The sequence below is a fragment of the Macrobrachium nipponense genome, chromosome 41, assembly GCF_015104395.2.
Source record: "Macrobrachium nipponense isolate FS-2020 chromosome 41, ASM1510439v2, whole genome shotgun sequence".
Classification (NCBI taxonomy): domain Eukaryota; kingdom Metazoa; phylum Arthropoda; class Malacostraca; order Decapoda; family Palaemonidae; genus Macrobrachium; species Macrobrachium nipponense.
Window position 1 is genome coordinate 56,748,168 of NC_061102.1, and position 10,157 is coordinate 56,758,324.

Below are 10,157 nucleotides of genomic sequence, written 5' to 3' on the forward strand. Positions count from 1 at the left end.
CTTCGAACTCAAGCTCAATCAGCACAAAGTCCCTAACCTGGAAAAGAAGCGCCTCAGTGGCGTGATCGGTATGGTCTTGACCTGCCACCTCAGTGGCCGCGAGTTTGATTCTCGGGCATTCCATTGAGGTGTTAGAGATGTGTATTTCTGGTCATAGAAGTTCACTCTCGACGTGGTTCGGAAGTCACGTAAAGCCTTTGGTCCCGTTGCTGAATAACCACTGGTTCCATGCAACGTAAAAACGCCATACAAACAAACCAACCTGGAAAAGAAATGCAAGTGAAAATAGTACCCTTATTGGCCTCCAAATTTATAAAGAAAAATATTTTTGGGGGTGCAGTAGACTAAAGATAGCCTAAATGTAATTGACTGCAGTTCAGTATGCTCTATGAAAAATGGAAATTCTTTGTCTATTATCTTAGGCTGCAAAAGTAGGCTATATGAAGTCCCTCCCCTTCCAGCTCACTGGAATATTCAGAGGAATCATCTAGCATGAGTGGCACTGCAGAGTCATCCTCCTCATCACTGTTTAGGGACAGCCCACCTTCTCAGTTTGCCTTTCTTCCCTGCTCCCATCATCTTCTTTTCCTTTGCCTTCTTTTCATCTTTTGTCTGCAGATCAGAGATGACTTCTGCCTTCTCTGAGAATGCAGGCATGGACCCTTTTTCGTCCCTTGCCATGAAGACAGGGAGGAACCTTAGGGTATGACTGGATACTTTCTGGGGTGACCTCAGAGATGTCACCACAGCTGGAAGAGGTTGAAGGTCTTGGGGTGTTGCAGGAAGGATCACTAGGGGTTGAGCTGGCATTGCAGGTCCACTGCCTCTGCTTGGGTGGTGGAGTTGGAGATAGTCTGAGAAACTTCTACCACAAGGTTCTGTGGTGGTGGCTGCTCCAATACCAATACCTGTGCCCCTGCGAATGCTTCATCAGGAAAGATGTTGTGGCATGGTGGACGAGTGTTGGTTGATTCCGGAAAAGAGTAAATGCCATTAGATTTTGCCAAATAATTGAAAAGTTAGGAAAAAATAAACATTGCGGTAACACCGTATGCCTTACCTCTCATCCATCTGGTGTTCCCCCAGACTAGTACTTTTTTTCATAAAATTAGTCTATCTCATATAATCAATTTCAAACACCATACAAATGTCTTATGTTGTTTGTTGCACATTTAGATGTCATATTAACACTGGTAGCACATAAAAACTGATTAAAATTACCCAGAACTGTACCCTTCCGAAACACACTTTTACTTGTTTATCATTCACTGTTTCTTGTGTGGCTCTTATCTTTTATCTTATTTCACATGTGCAATCACTTTTCAACTTGTTATTTCAAGTATTTGAGTTTCACTGGCCCTTTAAAAATTTGGCCATATGATCTTTCCATGTACGGTTTTTTCCCACGCCATGCTTGATTTTCTTCACGCCACTTTATGGCAAAATTTTGAAAGTGATCTTTATGACACTCAAATAAGCCTAAATAAGGCTATTTTCACCATTAAATCTACTATCAAATGAATCATGTTATATTCATGGTCGTGGCACACTATTAGAACCCAAAGAAATTACAATAAACATGCAAAAATTCGATTTTTTTTTTACCTGGTAAACAGAGATGCAGCAGGATCGGTGAAAGCAAATGGAGGAGTTCTTGTTGATGCTCTTCTTCCTGAAACGGAGTGATCTCTCAATACAGCTGATAGTTTTTTGTCAGGAGCACGTGTACGTTGTTTCCCCAACCTCACCCTACATTTGGTGTTTGAACTATTAAAATAGGCAGTCATAAGTGTTTTCAGAGGGCGGTAACAACTTAATTAAATGGAGTTTTCACTTTTTTTGGGTTGTTGTCCTTGACCCTTGTATATGCATAGATATCTATATTAATATATATATATATATATATATATATATATATATATATATATATATATATATATATATATATATATATATATCATACATACATACATACATATATATCTGCTCGTCACTTTACCAGATACATATGTAATTGTAATAGCTACAATGCCCTCTTAACTTCTTGAAATCTTTGTGGTTTTTTGGATATGCATGTCACTAAAAGCTGCTGGATCCAAGTGCAAGAAATATGAAGCAATTATGATGTCCAGTACCTTGACCTCGTTGTGGTTATGGGTGTTCATTTCTTGCTACCAGACATCATAGTAGCTGCATATCTCTTGCACTTGGATTCCAAGGCATTGTAGTGACAACCGTACCCAAAGAAGCACGAAGAATTTAAGAAGTTAAGAGGGCATTGTTGTTATTAAAATTTTATATATATATCCAGTCGGCCCCTGGTATTCACATGGGATGTGTACCACATCCCGCCTACGAATAATTAAAAAATCTAGAAATGCTTATACCAGAGTATTTTAATAGTTTTGTCACAAAAAGTGCATGAGTCATGAATATTATATAAAAATAACATAATTAGTGAATATTTATTCAATGAAATAATCCAGCTCTATTTTTCTAAAATCATACTGCCACATTGATTTGGAGTCGTATTACAAGCCCTTTTCGATCATTTTCTGAAATTCCTTTCACTACTTATGTAAAGCCAGTTTAATTACTCTGATATGTTGGATACTTGATAACAGTAGTGATTAATGACTTAAAAAAAAAAAAAAAAGTTTTCCATACAAACCCATTACTTTAAATGTTAATTGATTGCATGTCATCCCTACTAATTTCACAAAGTTTGTGGACCAGAAACATGGAAAGTGAGGTTCTTAGATTCCCCCACACATACACAATACTTCTGGTTAACTGCCATTTTCTTTTTCTTTTAAAAGGGCCTGAAACATCTTTAGTGTATCATAGTGTATGGCACAATAAAGTGCTAGTTGTAAGTGATGGATTATATAGAATTGTTTAAAGGAAGGGCGCTATTTAAAAAAAAAAAAAAGTGCTATTTACACTGGTGTATGTGAGGTGCATTATAAGAATGGAGTTTGTGTTTTTGAGAGATTTACACAAAAGAAAGTAAATGGATCGTGAAAAGCAAGCAGAAATAAATTAGAACAGTAGTTTCGAGTAAACTTGTCTTACACAGGCTGCTGCTTATGTAATTGCCTACAGCTCTTGGAAGTTCTGCCATACACATACACAATCACATAACATACAGCTAAATAGAAAGACAAAGGACTAGGCAAGGGAGAGTATCTAATGAAGATTATAGGACCAAACTTCCCAAGGATGGAGAAAGAAATTTCTGGCCTAACCCTGGTGGATCATTTAGTAGTTTTAACCAGGCAGCTGAGATGATGTGAATAAAATTTAAAGAATCGGGGAGAAGTTAGCATCATCGCCATGGAGGAAAAGAAATAACACCGTTACCACATAGAAGGGTTAATGCTTATTGTGTTTTTTGTGTGGTACACAGTTGCATTGGTCACTTACATTTTACTTTCATTAATTGACTTCAGTCTCTTCCTGCATGGCACTGCAACTTCTATATCCATCATGCTCCAATTTTCACTTCTCATTCTAGTGGTAAGCAAATGTATGAATTATTGACTTCTTTCATTAAACAAGGGATGGTGTCTGGCATGTGTTTTGTTGCCACTTTGGATAAGCGACTTTTAGATATGGAATGTTCTTTTGACATACAGCGTCAAGTTAGATATGGAATGTTCTTTTGACATACAGCGTCGAGAAATTTTCTCGTTTAAAAACAAATCATTACATCATTAGTTATTCTGACCTGTATGTTTATTTACCTTATTTTCTTCAATTTTTGTGTGGGGCCATCTTCTTACATTGCAAGTTAATGGCCATTTGGCCTTATTCCACCAGATGTTGTGTAATGAAAATAGTAATTATGACCTAAGAAATATTTTCTGGACCAGTACTTTTGGAAGGAGGCAGTGAGACAACTTTCATATAAAAAAGGAGAATTTCATAAATGCATTGGCTTCCGTTTCCAATTTATAAAGCGAGAATAACTCAAAACATGACATTATCATTATTTCTAAACATGAAGGCGTTAAAGTACATTCAGTGTAGCTTGACAACAAGTAAAAGTGGTTTAAAAGAAGTTTCTTTAATTTTAAATTGATTTTTTAATAGTTGTAATACTACAGTCATTTTAATCAGTTGATTTTGTATATGTATGGACTTGAATTGCAAACACCAAATCAATTTTGTAATTGTGATTGTATGATATGCAACCTGCCCTGATTCTCTCTCTCTCAACAGTTGTTTCATAGTGCAGTTGCAAGGGTTTCCTCATGATAAACCTTTCAGACCTCTTTACTGTCAGTTCATAGGTCCCAGCGTTTGGCCTTTGGCCTAAATGTCATATTCTATTCTATTCTATTCTGTTAATTCTAGTGAAGCAATCGGTGTAACCTAAACAATTGTCATTGATGCCCTGTTGGAAATATTATCAGGCAGTTTGTGGTTAATGATGATCTGGTTTTATGCACTAAGTTTTGGTTATCGTTGCCATAAGCACCATAAGTCGCCGAGTTTTGGTTAATGGTGGTTTTCATTTGTCAGCACCCTGCTGAGAAAAGAACCCCCCTCCCATAACTGCAGACTGCCTCTTATCATATACTGTTTTTATTAATTTGGACTTTCAACTTCCTTGAATATTATGGTAATACTTTATGATATTTTTATACCTGTGCTGGCTAAATGTAAATTGAGAACAGTTGGTTGAAAATATTAGTTTTTTATTCAGTGCTCTTGAGTGTTTGGTATATTACAGCTCATTCTAGATAGTATTACTTTTACCCATTTTTAGTTGCATTGTACTCTGTCTCAGGAGTGTCAGTAACTTTCAAATTTTACTTAAAGCATAATGAAGATGATGATGGAAAGGAGGAGGAGGAAGATGATGATGGAAAGGAGGAGGAGGAAGAAGAAAGAGAGGATGATGAAGAAGAAGAGAAAGAGGTGGATGAAGACGACGAGGACGAAGACAGCGAAGTTGAAATAGATGAAGACGACGAAAACCAAGATGAGAAGGAAGAAGAGGGTGACTCAGCAGAAGATTGAGTAGTTCATCTTTGATTAGTGGATGGTTTGCACGGTAATATGTAACCAACGGGTGATTTCTTCTCAGTGGAAGTATTTCTTTATTGATAACATTTTCAGTTAGACATGAGCAGGTTTACTATAACCTCTTGAAATTATGAAGCAGTCATTATTACTGCTGCTACTTCACTATCGAGTGTTCTTACAAGACAATCTGATGTGCTTTGCTCTGCAATAGTAGGTAATTGAAAAGTTGAAAATTATTTTTATCCAATGTAGTGCATATTCATTAAATATATCTGGTAAATTAAAAAGAAAATGTCCCTTTTTTCAGCAGAAAATTTGGTTTATGTAATAAACTATTTAAGATGCTTGTTTACTGTTGGGGCTAATAAGGGGAAATGGGACTGCACCTCAGTGTCACCTGCATCTAACACTGAAACACCCAAATGCTGCAGGAACTGATTTTGTGTTATATATTTTGGCTGTTGGATTATTCAAGGTTTCATGCCAAAGTTAGTGATAGTTTACCATGACTCCAATTTAGTTTAGTACAGTAATAATCTCGCAAATTTTTTAAATACCGGTGTTGGATATCTGTAAAAATCAGTTTTACATGGTATAAGAGTAGACTGAACTTAATCTGTGTATTTGTGTTTTAGTAATTTTACTATTTAGGTTTCATTTATATATAAATATATCAGTGTACAGTGTAATACCTCTTAATGCTTTCTTTTAATCAAGATGACTGTATATTGTATCTAACATTCCAGGTATTCATCAGTAGTGCATGGAGTATAGTATTGATATCTAGCCATAGAGGTACTTAAGATGGTAACTATTTGTCAAATGTTAGGGTGTAGAATCTAATTGAGTAGAGAAACACCCAGCATATCTTAGTGGATTTTATGAATACTGCTTCCATCTTAATTATAGAGCAAAGAAATATGAAGTGCTATTATTCCCTTCTAAAAGTCTTCAAAATCTTAATGTAGAACAAAATTGATTCTTATTTGTGTGCAGTGAGGATTCATCTGATATTTTTTTTGTGAGAAAAATAATTGTAAAATGCATCTATTTTGTGATACTTGTGTAAATAACCTTTAGTCCTATTTATTATACTAACCACAGTAATAGAGTGCACTAGAAAATAATTTCTGTATTTAGTCCAGTTTCTGCCATTTCATCTGCTTATGGTAGGGTGGTGGATTTTGGTCTTGAAACTATGAAAGAGATTAAACAACAATGTAAAGGTATTGTCATCTACATCCAACAGCACTTAGATTTAAACGGTTATCAGGAATAGTATGCTCTTTGTTTGAAATATTAACTAAAAGTTCTTTACTAGTATCTAATCTGTTTGGTAATTGCAGCTCTTTAAAGATCATTTTTTGCAAAGGCAAAACTTTTGTTGTGGTAGAATGTGTTTTTGTGCTCCTCAGCAGTGATTTTAAATATCAGTAGAAAAAGTCTCCATCATATGTCATGCAATGAATAATGCTTAGAAATTTATTTCTGGAGGTCATCATATTCCAGTGAGGAATTAATTTGCATGATTTTACTCTTGAATAGTTTAATTGATAGCTTTGGTGTATGGGTTAAGGGAATAATTGTCATTAGATTAGATATTGTTTATAGTGATGGAGAATCAGTGTTCCCCTTTCTGGTACTTTAGCACTGCATCATTGCACAGGAACTTTAGCAGTCATTGATTAGCATTTCTATTGTCTTTATTTCATGTGTAGTTTGCAGACTCAAGTCATGACATACTCAACAAGAATATATTGCAACAGATAAGCTTTTTACAATTTCAGTTCACAGCTCCCTGAAGCAGAGGTCAGTAAAGTTTTCCATTGTAGATTTACCGTAACATTTTGATAAGAAAGAAAAAGTGCACATGTATTATATATATATACAGGGAGTCCCCGGATTATGGCGGGGGTTCCGTTCCCAGCAGGCCGCTGTAAACTGAAAGTAGCCTTAACCTGAATTATCATAATTATAATGGGAATAAATAGCAACAACACTGTAAGTCTGGGTTACAACCCTGTAAAGTGGGTTAACAGCTCCATGAGGCAAGCGCCTTAAGTCCAGAACGTCTTGACCCAAACCTGATGTAACCAAGGGACTGCCTCTATATATATGTATGTGTGTGCGCTTAAAAAATCACAGTAGATGCACGTGACTTCATTAAATAAGTGAATACCAGAGGAAAATGATAGGCAAAAATGTCTTAGTAAAGACGAAAGCGTTTGGATTTACATACATACATACACCTATAAAGGCAGTCCCCGTTTATCAGTGATGCGGTTTTATGGCACTTGTCTACCAACAACAGTAACTGAATTTTTGGCGCCAAGCCTTGGTTATTGGTGGCGCACACCCTTGGTTATATGTATGTATAATATTAGAAGAAATAAAATAGAGAACTGCAAAAGTAAGTTATTTTTATTTGTTGGACAGGAATATCAGCATTACAAAGCATAAAAACACACCAACAAATAAAGATATGCACAGCTGAGTTTAGGACTATGTAGCAGCTTATTTGAAGTATTGTGCATATACCCTTACCGCTACATAAAACTCATGAACCATGTAAAGTTGTATGTAGGGTTTGTGCACAGTAATTCAAATAAGATGCTACCTGGTCCTAAGCCTAAGGGTGACATACATTTGTGGTTGCTTGGTTGTTTTTGTGCTTTGTATTGCTGACACCCCTGTCTGATAAATATAACTAATTTGATGCATTTTTTCTAGTTTATTCTTCTAATACATTATTTATGCATTTGCTATTCACTTTTGTTTGATGTGATTAACACATCATAGTAACTAGTTTTCTAGTAATACTGCTATTATGTTCTTTGTTCCTATATATATACGTATATATATATATAGTCAGTCCCTGGTTATTGGCGGGAGTTCAGTTCCGACATCCTGATGATAAGCTAAAATTGGTGGTTTATGGCGTTTTGGCACCGATAACCGGTTCATGGTGTCTCTGTTGGGTATGTATTGGCGCCATAACGATTATCGGCGCCAATAACCAGAAATCTGTGCATTATGTTGCCAAAAATTGCTGGTTATCAGCGCTAGACAAGCCCCATAAAACTAGATTGTCAATAACCAGTGATTGCCTGTACATATATGTATACATATGTGTTTGTGTACAACACACAAGTACACACATACAATACCTGAGTATTACTGGCAAAGAAGTAAATAAAATTATGTTTACAGTATACACATTTCACTCTTTATACATAAGCACTATATACGTACATTACACACCTGTTTATGTAGAGAGGTCATATATACTGTTTATATACTTTAACACTTGAATTTCAAGTTGTAAGCAGAAGACAAAGAAATTGAAGCTTGAACTGTAAATATGGGACTTTGATGGATAGGTGAATTCATTTATATATAGTCGTACATGTTTGGATGGGACCATGCATAGGAAAGTCTTCATATAGACATGCATATGGTACTCTCCAGTATCATATCTTGCACAGTTATTTACTAATAAAAAGGTAAATAAATTTAAGTGAAGCAGAAAGAAATAAGAAATATATTAAATACAATAATTATTAATTATTAACATATTTCCACACAAAGGAAAATCAAAGCAGGCAAGTAAATCATGATTACATGTAAAGTTGAGTGATTTGTGTGAGTAGTTTGAAGATTACTTAGGAAAAAAGTGGAGGATATAATATTTTGCATAGGAAAATACAGATCTCCAAAAATTCGGATCTAACTAAATCAAGTTTCTTAATCTATATTGTTAATGAACACTCAGAAATGCAAGATTTTTCAGAAATGAGAGATCTATTCATGCAGTCAGAGCAAAACTTTTCCTTCAGTATTGTTCCTCCTTTCCTCCTCTCAAAGGAATTTTAAGACTACTGTTTTTTTCATAGCATAGTAATTTCATTTGTGAAGAAAAAACATTTTATACTTTAGAATAGATTCTTGTTATTATAGATATATAGCAGGTTGCCAAATATGAAAATTTTCTAAATTGACATATTTTGTCCATCATTATTAACCAAGCAATGTGAAGTATTGATTGTTGGACACTTAATGTATTAAGGTTACCACATTAATGTGTTACTCCAAGGGGTAGATTGGTTAGTAGTTATATCTATATACTGAGATTCTTTTTGGAAAAGGCACAACCTAGGAGACAAATATGATGGCCTTTTTTTAATACTTTTCTTTTGCGGTATGTGGAAACTTATTGTGTTAATAATTTTCTCAACATGTATATTCTTAGTGCTATTTAGAACTTGTATGTGATTAGTCCTTTAGTTTTTATTATGCATATATAAGTCCTTAGCATGCAACAGCAATCCTAAATGAATTTTATTGTAAGAGAAGACTGGAAATGCTGCGTCATGTTTCAGAGATTAGTTTCCCTCTGCAGTTTCGTTCAAGAAATAGAAAGTTTTTAATTTTTGAAACATTAATTGGCAATTTGTATTTTGTAGACTTAACTTTATTTAAAGTCTTTCATACATATTACTTTTTTGTACCTAGGGTATTTTAGGTATAAAATTGAGTGAAAGTTGTAGTGATTTACATTTATTGTGATGGTTGTAGTTATTATTATTGATAAAGGAATACAGTCCACAGTAGTCTTCTAGTAAATTGGAATTTTCAAGTTTCTCCACATTTCGTGAAGGTTATTGTGGAAATTTATTTTTAATATATATGTAGCAATGGTGGTTTTTCATTTTTTTATTTCCCATTTAAACAAAATGTTACGATTGTTTTTACGGTTGTCATGAAAGTTCCATCCACAACTGAGACTATAACCATATTTGTAGATGAACGAAATACTAATTCGGGAATGAAAGGTGATCTACATTTATGTGGGTCTTTAATGCTCTTGGGCCAAGGGTAGTTATAGTTACTCCAAACCTGAGAAACTACTTATACTTGTAAATACAGGATGTGTACATTAGTTCTAAGTTTTCTTCAAATTGAGGAAGTTTTCTTCTGAAAGTTGTCTGAACTTTCTGTAGATCTTTTAACCAACTCTTTAAGTTTTAAATATGGCTGCTCTCTTTCATGTTGTCCCTCAATTTTTGTGAGGGTTTGAACTTACTGGTAGATTTCTCTCTCTCTCTCTCTCTCTCTCTCTCTCA

General features: G+C 34.7%; 1 protein-coding gene across 3 annotated transcripts in view; it reads left to right on the forward strand.

Annotated features, from left to right (window-relative positions):
* Positions 1-10,157, forward strand: part of LOC135212778 (tyrosine-protein kinase BAZ1B-like) — a 245,752-nt gene extending 235,595 nt beyond the window's left edge. For 2 of the 3 annotated variants that reach the window (XM_064246550.1, XM_064246551.1), the window contains exon 26: positions 4,828-10,157. In XM_064246550.1, the coding sequence (XP_064102620.1) occupies positions 4,828-5,028 (201 nt within the window). In that variant the 3' untranslated portion in view covers positions 5,029-10,157. Of the gene's footprint in view, positions 1-1,616; positions 1,726-4,827 lie in introns of all 3 variants that reach the window. The other variant, XR_010313993.1, reaches the window with a different exon arrangement.